This window comes from Equus asinus, chromosome 19 (assembly GCF_041296235.1).
Source record: "Equus asinus isolate D_3611 breed Donkey chromosome 19, EquAss-T2T_v2, whole genome shotgun sequence".
Lineage (NCBI taxonomy): Eukaryota > Metazoa > Chordata > Mammalia > Perissodactyla > Equidae > Equus > Equus asinus.
In genome coordinates this window covers 19,284,950-19,298,242 of record NC_091808.1, presented here as the reverse complement: position 1 = coordinate 19,298,242, position 13,293 = coordinate 19,284,950, and the positions used below count along the sequence as shown (strand labels likewise).

At 55.4% G+C, this 13,293-nt stretch overlaps 1 protein-coding gene across 1 annotated transcript; it reads left to right on the top strand.

Moving 5' to 3' along the window:
* Positions 1 to 337: 337 nt before the first annotated feature.
* DES (desmin) lies at positions 338 to 7,506 on the top strand. Its single transcript, XM_014856068.3, has 9 exons — positions 338 to 1,106; positions 2,103 to 2,163; positions 2,282 to 2,377; positions 2,527 to 2,688; positions 2,865 to 2,990; positions 3,396 to 3,616; positions 4,888 to 4,931; positions 6,413 to 6,495; positions 6,700 to 7,506. Exons 1-9 carry the CDS (start codon positions 532 to 534, stop codon positions 6,739 to 6,741), a joined length of 1,410 nt encoding a protein of 469 aa, XP_014711554.1. The 5' UTR covers positions 338 to 531; the 3' UTR covers positions 6,742 to 7,506.
* The last annotated feature ends 5,787 nt before the right edge of the window (positions 7,507 to 13,293 follow it).

The following is a 13,293-nucleotide window of genomic DNA, read 5'->3' as shown; positions in this document are numbered from 1 at the left end:
GAGAATCTTTAGAAAAAAAGGGATTTGGAGCCTGTCTTGGGAACAGGCCTTGTCCCTTAGGAAATAACCCAAAGTCTCTCCTTGGAGCAAAAAGGAGACCCTCAAACTAAATGGGGTCCTCTCCTCTGCTGTGTTCCCTGAGCACCCCCAGGAGGAGGCTGGCACCCAAGGGTTGAAAGGGAGGTTCCAGACATGCCAGCTGCCCTAGTGAAGGGGTTGGCGGGCCTGCCCATCTTCTGCCCTTCTAGGTCTATCAGCCTCTCCCACACCCCTCACGGGCCCCCCACCCGCCAGCTGAGGGGCGCAGGCCTCTTGCGGGGGAGCTGGCCTCCCCGCCCCCACGCCAGCGTCCGCCCTTTCCTGGCAGGACAGCGGATCCTGCAGCTGTCAGGGGAGGGGCGCGGGGGCTGATGTCAGGAGGGATACAAATAGTGCCGACCGCTGGGGCCCTGTATCCCCTCTCGGCATCCACTCTCCAGCCGGCCGCCCGCCGCCTCCTCCGCGCCGTCCAGCCTCGCCCGCGCCGCCACCATGAGCCAGGCCTACTCGTCCAGCCAGCGCACCTCCTCCTACAGCCGCACCTTCGGCCCGGCCTCGGGCTTCCGGCTCGGCTCCCCGCTGAGCTCGCCCGTGTTCCCGCGCACGGGCTTCGGCACCAAGGGCTCCTCGAGCTCGGTGACGTCCCGCGTGTACCAGGTGTCGCGCACGTCGGGCGGGGCCGGGGGCCTGGGGGCGCTGCGGACCAGCCGGCTGGGGGTGGCCCGCGCGCCCTCCTATGGTGCGGGCGAGCTGCTGGACTTCTCGCTGGCCGACGCCGTGAACCAGGAGTTCCTGACCACGCGCACCAACGAGAAGGTGGAGCTGCAGGAGCTCAACGATCGCTTCGCCAACTACATCGAGAAGGTGCGCTTCCTGGAGCAGCAGAACGCCGCGCTCGCCGCCGAGGTCAACCGGCTCAAGGGCCGCGAGCCGACGCGGGTGGCCGAGATCTACGAGGAGGAGCTGCGCGAGCTGCGGCGCCAGGTGGAGGTGCTCACCAACCAGCGCGCCCGCGTCGAGGTCGAGCGCGACAACCTGCTGGACGACCTGCAGCGGCTCAAGGCCAAGTGAGGCCCCGGGCGCCCCCAGAATCCCTTGCACTGTCAGAGCGCGGGAGGCTGGGCCTGGGGGCTCGGGTCCCAGCTGTCAGCACCTGCCTTCTCCACCGTGCCGGGAACCCTCTCCCACCCTAGGCAGGGAGAAGGTCATCGACCTGTGCCCCCCAGAGGGGAGATGGTCGCTCCCTTGTGTTCCCATTCTGCAAAGGAGGAGTTTTCTTGGGAACATCATGGGGTGGAAATAGGAGACTTTGGGAGAACTTGTACCCTGTGGACAGCCCCTTAAAAAGCATCTTAAGATGCTGGGTGATGTTGATGGGGGTCGACAGGCAGACTGCTGGAGCAAGGAGGCCTGTGTACTCTCACAGGGACAGAAGACGTTGATAGGAGACAAGGAAATTTGGAACAAGCTGGGAAGAACAGGGGGTAGGGGTATCAGAGCACTAGCTCTCGGATCATCTATGGTGAGGCCCTGGGGAGCGGGGGATAGAGGGGATCTTGGCTCCTGGGCCAGACTGAGGCTGTGCCGTCTCACAAGGGGAATAGATAAGCTAGAGGAACAGGGAGGGGGGGAAGCTTGGTGGACTGGCTAGTGGGCTCCACCAGGCTCCCAGTACAAAAGGCAGAAAGCACTCATGGGTCCTGCCTCCAGCAGCCCAAGGGAACAAAGTCACGGTCCTGCCACTGAGGTCACAGACTGGTTGAGCACCTACATGGGCCAGGCTGGGGTTGGAACCAGGAACACAGGGGTAGATAAAATAGACACAGTTCCTAATCCCAGGGAGGTCACAATCTGGAGGAGACAGAGACTTCCAGGGTGTGGCTCCCGGGAAGAAATTGGGCCACTTCCGGTCCCCTCCCTGGGTGGGCGGGGCCTCCTGTCTCTACCCTGCAGCCAGGCTTCCTCTCTCTGTCCTGAGCCCGCTCCCTGGGCAGCCCCCAGCCAATCTCCACTGCGGGTTTTATCCCCACCAACTGTCTGTCCTGTCTGTCTGTGCCCGCCAGGCTGCAAGAGGAGATTCAGCTGAAAGAAGAAGCGGAGAACAATTTGGCTGCCTTCCGAGCGGTGAGCTCTTTGGTCCCTCAGCCACCTTACCCCTCTGTCCTCTCTGTGCGGCCCCTGGTCTCCCTCTGCCCTGCTTGGGTGATCAGTGATGCTGTCCCTCTTTCTTGACCTCTCCCAGGATGTGGATGCAGCTACCCTAGCTAGAATTGACCTGGAGCGCAGGATCGAATCTCTCAACGAGGAAATCGCGTTCCTTAAGAAAGTGCACGAAGAGGTATGCCCTCGTCTTCCTCCTCAGGGTCCTCAGAACCTGGTGACAGCAACTGGAAAGGGAGGTGGTGCCAGGTTCTGGGAACGAGGGCGTGAAGTGCCATGTGCTGCATGGGGATGGGTAGGGCACTGAAGTCCAGCCTCTCCCTGCAGGAGATCCGAGAGCTACAGGCCCAGCTTCAGGAACAGCAAGTCCAGGTGGAGATGGACATGTCCAAGCCAGACCTCACCGCCGCCCTCCGGGACATCCGGGCTCAGTATGAGACCATCGCGGCTAAGAACATCTCCGAAGCCGAGGAGTGGTACAAGTCAAAGGTGGGTGGCCTGGCCTGGGGTCTCTGAGCACTCTGTCCCCCTCAATCCTGGTCTGGAGGTGCTTCCTGTGGCTCTATCCATGGGAGGAGGCTGAACTCAGGGTGTCTGTGCTCCCTTGCCCACCCTACCTACATTCTGCTTCCTCCTTATCTCGGGGCCTCTCTCTCTGCCCTTAGGTGTCCGACCTGACCCAGGCAGCCAACAAGAACAATGATGCACTGCGCCAGGCCAAGCAGGAGATGATGGAGTACCGACACCAGATCCAGTCCTACACCTGCGAGATCGACGCCCTCAAGGGCACTGTGAGTCCCTGCCCACCTTGCCAGGCCAGCCCTTCCTGCATGCAGCTCACACTCTCACTCTGGGACCTTGGGCCCATCACGTATCCTCTCTGGGCCTCTGTCTTCTCAAATCTACCATAGGGGTGAAAACAGACCGGTGGATTCCCATTGGACTCCCAGGAATCGTGGGGCTCCTGTGTGGGGGCGGGGAGGCCAAACATCGATGCTCCCTTTATCAGTCCTGTCCTGTCCTCTGAGTTTCCACGTAGGACTTCATTTGAGTTCAGGGATCCCTGGCTCAGAAGAGTTTGACAGCTCCTGGACCTGACCATCTCAGACCCGAGGCTGTGTCTCTCTCCATCCTGGGCCCCTAGTGTCTCCCTCCGCCCCTAGCCCGTGCTTAACCTGGGCCCCCGTCCCCTGCAGAACGACTCCCTGATGAGGCAGATGCGGGAACTGGAGGACCGCTTTGCTAGTGAGGCCAGCGGCTACCAGGACAACATCGCACGCCTGGAGGAGGAGATCCGGCACCTCAAGGATGAGATGGCCCGCCACCTGCGCGAGTACCAGGACCTGCTCAACGTCAAGATGGCCCTGGATGTGGAGATTGCCACCTACCGGAAGCTGCTGGAGGGCGAGGAGAGCCGGTGAGGGGCAAAGCAGGGGCAGGTGGTAGCGTTCTGGGAGATGCTGGGGGGCCTGTTCCTGCCCTGGGGAGGGGCTCGGGATCACCTTAACAAGATCTGGAAACAATATTATACAAGAGGCCGCCACTCCACTAAATACAGAGAATTAACCAAGGCCACCTGGGTAAAAGGGGATTTAATTAATGGCTTTTATAAAAAGAGAAATGTAAGTATTCCCTCATCCACCTTCAAAATTAAGAACCAGCAGCATAAAACCATATTCAGCAACCAGTAATAAAATATTACTGCCAGTCAAGGGAGAGATGAGAGCAGAGTGGGGAATGGTGAGGAAGGAAAGATAGAGATGAATAGGGCCAGAGGGAGAGATGGAGAGCCTTGGCTAAGAGAAAGGGTGTAGAGATTCGTGCACCAGGGGTGTGCACACACACGCACGCAAACACGTTCATAAGAAAGACACAGAATGACATGCTCAGAGCAACTCACCTTGACACACAGAAAACAACATACAACTTGAGGGGGAACTTTCCTGGGTGATGGAAATGTTGTATATCGTGATTTAGACTGGTAGTTCCATGGCTGTGGACACTGATCAGAACTCACTGAATTGCATGCTAAAGATTTGTGCATTTCCCCGTATGTAAACTTAACTTCAATTTAAATCGGTCAGTGACTCGAACAAATGATGCCCATTGATACTCGTAAAAACGACAATATCTGAAGTTTAAGAAAATCAGCAGACGTATTTAGACACAGACTTAGACTAAAGAGAGTTCAGATTTCGTAGAATTACATCTAAATGTAATGACCCTTTGAGGTAGCTGACATCTCATTGCGTTTTCCCAGCACTAGGCATAAGTGGGGATTCCCGGAAGTTGCCCCCACATGGGTGGGCCAGAGGTTCCCAGCCTGGCCAGAGGGTGGGCACACACCTTGGATGTCGCCCACAGCTGCTATTGATACACCCTTCGATGCCAAGAGCAAGAAGGAAATCCTGGTGAAGTGGAGGGCGCAGTGGGGTTGGGGGTCCTAGTGTCATGCAGGCGAGTCAGAGATAGAATGGGCGATCCCTCCAGAAGAGACAGTGCCTGGAACAACTGGAGTTGGCCTTTGGCCTCATGCTCCGAGCCGTGTGGCAGTGGGAGCGTTGGGGTCAGTGGGACTGGGACAGCTCAGGATGGTGTTTAGAGAGGACCAGGGCACGTTTTGATGGGCGGTCACGGGGAGAGACGGAGGGTCCTAACCCTTTTGGGGCTTGGTCTCTCCCTTTTCAGGATCAACCTCCCCATCCAGACCTTCTCTGCCCTCAACTTCCGAGGTGAGTGCGTGTTGCCAGGTGGAGGCTGGGATGGCAGGGGCAGTAGTTCAGCACGGGCACCGCCCAAGGCCAGTTAGGAGGGGAAGATGGAACCATGGGGACAGGGCTGGGGTCTGGGGAAGAAAAAGGGGCTGCTGTGGATGGATGGGGAAGTTTAGGCTGAGGCACCTTCTGACGGAGACAGCCTTTTATTTTATTTTATTTCATTTTATTGTATTGTATTGACCTTGTCCTCTGCACCTTCTGGGAATTTTGAGCATCAGCAAACAACTTCTGTTTCCTGATATATGCAAACTCTGAAGGTACCAGGGGTGTCCTTAAGGGCCTGGCAGCATCTAGAACCATACGCCCCAGGCTGCAAGGCACCCACCACCCACTGTCTGTTTGGCAAGTTGCCAAGTGCCTGCCTCATCACCCCCAGCTGCTTGTGGAACTCCTCCAGTTTGCTGGAGCAAGAAGTTGGATACATATTTTAAAAAATGAAGCCAAACTTTAGCAAAGCCAAACAATTGAAAGAAGGAGCTCCTAGGGCATTCTGCCATCCTGACATTAGTAATATGCAGATCGAGTGGCTTTCCAACCCGAGAGAGCAGAAAAACACACCATAGTGATACATTCGGAAAGCAAGTCGGAGTCCTTGGCAGCTTCGCCTTTCCTAGATCAAACCTTTTATGTCTTCGATGTTCATTTCCATCAGGAAAAACACACGCTGTGCTCCACCGAGTTACAAGGTTCATCGCAGGCTGGGAGCTCGCTAAGGACATTCATGAACCGCAGACTCATAGCACTAAGGGCCTAAATGTGACCCTTCCTGGAAAACACAGAACCTCTCTTTCAGCTAGGAGTTTTTGCAGACACCAAGTGTGAGCCTTGCATTTAAAATTGCTTAATGTTTTTTGAAATGAATCATTCCGTGGCCACAGTAGGGCAAGAATCAGTGTGACCATTTCACAGTAAGGAAACTGAGGCACAAGGGGCAAGTGACTGGCCACCACGCAAGGAATCGGTGACTGACTCTTGTCCATCCCTTTCGTGAAGACATCGAGTTGCTCATCTGGAGTCTTAAAGGGGACTGGGTACAATAGGTTTCTCCAACAGAGTACCTTACAACTGGGCATTGGAGTTCTAACTGTCAGGGTCCAAATTCGTGCAGGGCTGCCCCAGAGCCCGGGGGTGGAGAGGGAGCGAGGAGGCGTATGGGGAGTGAGAATGCCGGCGGTCACCGCCCTCCTGAGCCAGTCAGCACCTGGAGCACGTCTGCTGGCTCCTGAGTGTATCTCAACCCGGGGACTGGCCCCGGGGTCTGCAGAGCTGCCTGCTGGGTGCTGGGCTCAAGTCTTGCTGAAAAAGTAGCAGGTACACTTTGAGAGGGTAGGAGTCTTCCCAGCTCTGCCCCATGGGACCAGGGATGGACTCCCAGTTCCTGGAGCAGCCCGGGCCTGCCCTTGATCTGGCTGAGCGTGTGGATGGATCTGTTACAGAAACAAGCCCTGAGCAGAGGGGTTCCGAGGTCCATACCAAGAAGACGGTGATGATCAAGACCATCGAGACCCGGGATGGAGAGGTGAGTGGTCTGCTTGGTCTCCTGATGCTTCGTGGGGGCTCCGGGGTGTGTCTGGGGGGCTGTTAGCCAGGTGCCTTCTACCAGCTGTGCTGGTTCCAGCACCTGCCTGAGGGAAAGGAGTCCTGCTGCGAGGGGGTGGGGACCAGGACTCTGGCTCCTTCTCCCGCCAGCACCAGGACACACTGGGCTTCTCTTCCTCCCCAGGTCGTCAGTGAGGCCACACAGCAGCAACACGAGGTGCTCTAAAGTTAGAGACCCTCTGCCACCAGAGACCGTCCTCGCCCCTGTCCTCACTCCTCCCAGACCAGCCTCCTTTCATCCCAGGGCACCGCACCCAGCCACAGTGTCCCTTCACAGCCTCTGACCCCTGCTCACCGACCCCCCTCATAGTCCCCACAGGGGACATGGCCCATCCCTGCCCGGGCACAGGCAGCCCACAGCCGTGTGAGTCCTAGATGTTAGAAATGAGTGAGCTGGCTCGGCCACCCTCAGGGTGTGCTGGGCAGGGCTGGGATGAAACCAAGGCCGAGAAGTGACCCGCCTCTCCCACCTCCATGACCTCGGGCTCTAGCCTCTGGCTTTGCAGGGAGCCCCAGAGCAGGATGTTGGGACCTGACAGGGTCAAGATTGAGCCCCATGGACCTCCCCACTCCCCACTGCCCACTCCCCAGCCAGGATCAGAGAAAGAAAGGGCAGCCTCCTCAGCAAGCGGGCAGGGAACTGGGGGACTAGCCCCCTGGGAAGACCGGAGGGCTTGAAACTGACCCCATGGGCCCTTAGCTTCCCAGGGTGGGCTCAGAAAGCAGGGGCTGCAAGAGGGAACCCCCGAAGGTGCCAGATGTGGGAGCAGGAGATTCAGAAGGAGAGAGAGTGGGCGAGATGCTGGAGAGGAGAGGAGAGAGGCAGAGAGCGGTCTCAGGCAGGTGCGAGGGGCGCCCACCTGGCCGTGCCTGCCCCTCCCCCACTGCAGGGGCTCTGGACAGAAACAATAAAGAGAGAAGCACAAGCCTAGCACGTTCCCTGCTGTCTTGACTGCGAAGTCTCCTCTGGGGGCCCCCAGGGCTCTGTCACACTGCCCCTTGAGATGGACTATGTGCTACCCTCCTGCCCAGTCAGGATGTCCCTCATGGCCTGTCACCCCTTCTGCTGCCAGAGCCTGCAAGCCTGACTGCGTGTGTGTAGCGTATGGGGGAGGGGGGGCTGGACAGGGGGCTTTTCTTGGGGAACCACAAATACCTCCCGTTAGGCCCCTATTCCGGAACTGCCCCCTTGGGCCCCCTACCCGACCTTTAGATCATCAAGGCCCTGGGACACCACCTGCTGCTCCTCCAGTCCCTTCCCTAAGGAAGCTTACAGCCTCTTCCCATTAAACCTGCCTGAGCGAGCATCTTCTATGCACAAGGGCCAATTCAGGAAAAATTACAAGGTTAAGAAAAATGGAAAGCTCTACCATGTTCTCAGAGAAGAAGACTCAATTCATCCTATGTAATCTATCATTTCAGTGCAATGCAATCTCAACTAAAATACCAAGCGGAAATCTGGGGAGAGTTTGGGAAGATAGGAGGTGAACTTATGACATATGGAAAAAAATTAGGAAATCATGGAATAAAGCATTACAGAGATATGTAAAAGGTTTCTGTGGGGAAACCTTAATTATTCAGTATAGGGTGTGGGGGCAGTTAAGTAGCTATGGAGGGGCGAGAGTGAAGGCTGTCTCGTTTTCACCCTTTCCAAAAAATAAATTCAAGCGGATCAAAGATTTAGGAAGCTTGATAGATCCATGTAGATGTCAGCATTCCAGTTGCTCCTCACAGATTTAAGGGATCTCTCTTTCAAGGAATCGAGAAGTGGGTAGAGATCACAAACACAAATTTAGACAGTCTGTAGATGAAATAAACCTAACAGGGTTTTAGTCTTAAGGTCCTTAGTCTGACATTCATAACTGGCTTTTTCCAGGCGCTTCCAAAAGCCTTTCTGGTGTCTCTTTCTCCCCTCCTTGGATGCCGCCCTGGATAAGTTGCCCCTTCCCTTCTAGGCTGTGTGGGTCCCCCCCTCCAAGGCCACCTTCTCCATGGTATTCTTCACCTTTGCTCTGGGAGCATCCAGGGCGACCCGCCATGTCCGCACCCTCTGACACCAGTGACTCACGGTCATTTTTTTCCTCCCCAGCGCTCCCATGGGGGGAACCTTGCAGGCCCCAGAACTACCCCCAATCAACCTGTAGTGGAATCGAAATAAGAAGCAGCGATTCCAGTGTCTTCACACTGGGATAGAGGAGGAGGGATGGGCGCGGGCTGCTTATCCCTGAGCCTGCTGCGGGCTCTGGCATCCGAGCTGGTCTCTCTGTGAGAGGACACCTGGGTAAGGCTGGGCCCATGGGGATAAGAGGTGGTGTGTGTACCCGTGAGTAATTTCCGGAGCCTCTTGGTTCCGCCTTCTTTCCCCTGAATGAGTTGTGTGTCATCTACCCCACAAAGGATAAAGGGACACGTAGGTCAGAGACGGTCTTAGAGACAGCCCCATCATCCAAAAATAAGCTCAGCTGCAGACGCGTCACTAAGGCAGAGCGAGTGTAGGAATCCTAGACTCTCACAGTCAGACCTCAGAGTCCCCCAAGCAATGACCCCCACGATGCAGAAATCCCCTCGCCAGCCTTGCCCCAGCACCCGACGGGCAGGCAGCAAGCTCTGCTTGAATGTCTCCAGTGTCACAGAACACACTACCTTCACGGTGGCCGCTTCCAGCTGGCATCAGCTCTGAAAATCAGCCCTTTCTTCTTGGCACATATCTGTCTCCTGTGACTCTTACGCACTTGTCCTCAGAGAGAGAAAGGAGGCCCAGACCACCCGTGTCTCCCAGGGGGGACGCATTCTTTGAGAAGAGCCTTCCTGGGACTAGAAATTCTGGTTCTAAGCCCTCCGCTTTTGTCTGTCTCCTTGGGAGCTGGACAGTGACCCAGGAATCTAGGGCAGGGGAGATGGATGTGGTGCTCCCAGAGAATGGACAAAAATAAACCAAAAAAGATCTGGGTCTTGTGTGGGCATACACGTACGGCCCATCACCTCCACGGCAAAACCTCTCTCTGCTCTGTGGGACGCTCTGGTGTCTTCTCCTTCAAGACTCTGAATGTCAAGAAATAAGAGGGCTCACAGGTGGCTGACTGGCTTCTCGCTGGGCCCATGGGGCCAGTTCTAGACCAACCCAGACCCCATCTGAGTAAGTGGAGTAGGAAGGACGGTGGAGGCAAATAAGTCCCTGAGCCGGGACCTGAGGTCTCAGTGGGCACTTTCCTACCCTGTCTGTCCACTCCGGCTACCCTCTCACTCCCGGCCCCTTGGGACAAAGCATCCCACCCATTCACTCCCTCCCTCTTCCTCCTCTCGCCACAGCCTGCCCAGGACACACACACAAATACGTCAGCGATGTTTGATACAACACCTAAAATGTCAGCTACCCAAGGGCAAGGTTTTTACTCAGTTTATTCACTACTGTATCCCTGGTGCCCAGAAGAGTGTTTTGTCCGTAGAAGGTACTCATTAAATATTTAAATACTTGTTGAATGAATACCCACTGGGCACTTTTATTTACTTTTCTCTAAATTACATATTTACCAGAAAGGCTGATGGCCCCCACTTCATTCAGTGATTCTACCAACATTTACTGAGCTTTTACCATGTTCCAGGCATGTGGCGCATCATTATGACTTGGAGGAAACTCCCCACGGCCCAGAGAGGTGGGGTGAATTGCCAAGGTCACACAGCATATCTGTGGCAGAGGAGGACTAGGCCCCCCGCTCCTTGGCCTCCAGAGCCCAGATTTCTTTCCATGACACCACAGGCTTGTGATTGCAAGGCAGGCAGATTGGCAGCACACACCCAGCCTGGCGCCAGGCCGCGGGGCACTGTGGGGCCCATGCTGAGGGACAGATGAACGCCTTGGAGCCAGCTGCCCTGGGTGACCAGCCTGGCCAGGGCCTGACTGCTCCGGGCTGCCGCAGCTAGTGTGGGCTCCTCCAGGAGAGGGCGCCCGCGACTCACACGGCCTGCGCCCTCCCCAGCAGGCCAACACGCTCCGGGCGCACACATCAGTGAACACCCCCATTATGGACATTCGGACGGGAGACCCACAAGCCTGTTCCAGGCTCTGTGCCAGGCCCTTCTAAATAGTTAATATTCATTTTAATATTTAATATAATGATTTAAAACCATTGCAACAAGCTAAGTCAGATCATGTAATTCCTTGGCTCAAGATCCTGAGATGACTCCCCGTTTCTCCAGGAATAAAAGTGTCGTGGCCCACAGATGCTCAGCTGTCTGATCTCTGTCTGACCTCATGTCCCCCCAGTCTCCCTCTCTCCCTCCAGCCCCTCTGGCCTCCTGGCTCTTCTGGGAGCCCACAGGGTATAGTCCCACATCTGCGTCCTGCCCAGACTCTGCCCCAGTACCCTCCTCTCCCCTTCAAGTCTGGCTTGGCTGTTCCCGGGGAGGCCAGCTCCCGACCCTGGGTCAAAGTACAAGCCCCCACCACACTCCCATCCCCCTTACCCTGAGTTTTTCCTCAGCACTGTCTCCTTCGAACGATCTTTGTCATTTCTTTACTTCTTTATATTTGTCTCCTTCCAAGGGGGCAGGAATTCTTGTCTGTTTTGTCCACTGCTGTATCTCTAGTGTCTGTTGAATGAATGCATAAACCGTGAGGTGGGCCATGCCCATTTCAGAGATAAGGAAACTGAGGCTTAGAGTTGTTAAGGGACTTGATCAAGATCACACGGTTCATTTACTCAACCAGTCAACCAGCCAACATTCACAGACCACCTACTGCATTCCAGGCAAATTGCTGATGCACAGTGCTAGGTGACTTTGGGTTATTGGTTTCTAAAAACAGTCTCTAGTCTTTGTTCTTGACATTCCATCTGCTTACAAGGCCTTCCTCCACATTTTTCCCTTTTAGAATTCAATTTACGTTTAAGAATTCAATTCATCATCAGTGGTTGCCAGGGGTTGGTGGAGGGGGCGTGGCTGCCTACAAAGGCGATGCTCGGGTGAATCTTTAGGGTGATGAGACTGTTCAGTACGGTCCTGGGGCAGCAGGTGCACAATTTTCTGCATTTATGGAAACCTGGAGAACTGCACGTCACAAAGAGTAAGCTTTAATGTATGCAAACTAAAACAGAAAATCTCCTTCTTCAAGGCCCTTAGTCCCTCTGCACATAACTCGGTATTTAAATTATTTATTTCTACCCCCTCCATGCACACACAGATACACGCACACTTTGACTTGGGTCTCCCAGGATGACGGTGGGAGATAAGGAGGCGACAGTAAGAGTACCTTTCTCCATCTCCGAGTGGCTCAGGCTTCTCCCTTGACTGCTCTCTGCCCTGCCCAGGGCTCAAGGCCAGGCCTGCGTTTCTCCTCTGGACTTTTTTCTTTTTTAACTTTTTATTTTGAGATAATTATAGACTCACACGCGGTTATAAGAAACAATACAGAGAGACCCTGTCTACCCTCCACCTGGTTTCCCTCCATGGAACATCTTGCGTAACTATAGCACAATATCATAACGAGGAAATTGCCACTGATACAGTCCCCCACCTTTCAGATTACCCATTTTACACGCACTCATTAGTGTGAGTATGTGTGTGTGCATTTAGTTCTATGCAATTTTATCACACGTGTGGACTCATGTGGCCACCACCGAGTCAGTCAAGATACAGAGCTGTTCCATCACAAAAGTCTCACCTGGACTTTAAAACCAATAATGTTCTATTTTGATGTTTCTCAAAGTGCAACTCTTACACGCCTCAGAGTCACCTGGGCCACTTGTCAAATGTGCAGATTCCTGCCCTCTCCCAGCGCCCCCTACTGATCCTGCGTCTCTGGGGGTGGGGGGAGTCTGAACTTTAACAGACGCCGGACTTCGAGAACCACTGGTCAACTGGCCTCCAGCTCTCCCATCTCCAATTCACCCTCCACACCGTGGCTGCCAGAGGGATCCTTCTAAAACACAGCTCTGACCATGTTATCCTGCTGCTTAAGACGCTGCACTGGGGCCCAACTGCGGCCAGCATAAAGACCTTAGCAAGCAAACTCTCTCCACCAGGCCCCAGCTCCCACCTCCACTCACCAGACCCCATTGCAGATCATTCCCTCCAAACTCCTCTCATCCTCAAAACACATCATCTGCTTTCATCACGCTCTGATTTCGGTCATGCTGTTCCCTCTGCCTGGAATATCCTTCCCGCTCTTCTCTGCCTGTTGTAACCCTATTCAATGACTCATTTTTACAGATGAGGACTTGGAGGGTGAGAGGCGTTTGGTGTCAGCCAGCAAGTAAGGGAGGACCAGCTGGGAGCCAGAATCCACCTGACTCCCCGCTCCTGGTCTTACTGATCACGGGGCTGTCATGGAGGCTGGGGGAGGCTGCTGGTCCTCTTCCCCACTGTCAGCTCACCTCCACTTGGGCCTGCCTCCCAGGCATCTCCCCAGGCCTCTCCCTCTTCCCCAGCCGAGTGGGACTGGGAGTCAGGGCCTGAGAGGAGGGAGGAAGGGAAATGGGATTGCACCCAGGGGTAACCTGACTCCCGGGTTGGGGGCAGGCAGATCACGGCGGGGAGGGGGCTTGGAACAAGTCCTCAGGAACCCACTTAAGCCGGGGCTGCCGATGGGGGTTCCTGGAGGGAGAGAAGGAGAAGAGAGAAGTCCAAGTTCCCTCCTCTGCTGCCCCCTCCCTCCACAGCTCTCTCGCAACCCGAGCCGGGGGGCCTAAAAATAGCCCCCGAGGCGCAACCACCGGCCGCC

What these genes read in the sequence shown, in the direction of transcription:
- DES (XM_014856068.3), top strand. Translation starts at nt 532, where the DNA reads ATGAGCCAGGCCTACTCGTCCAGCCAGCGCACCTCCTCCTACAGCCGC. An exon ending in CTGGAGGGCGAGGAGAGCCG is followed by an intron (nt 3,617 to 4,887) that starts GTGAGGGGCAAA and finishes CTCCCTTTTCAG; the next exon opens with GATCAACCTCCCCATCCAGA. An exon ending in TCGAGACCCGGGATGGAGAG is followed by an intron (nt 6,496 to 6,699) that starts GTGAGTGGTCTG and finishes CTTCCTCCCCAG; the next exon opens with GTCGTCAGTGAGGCCACACA.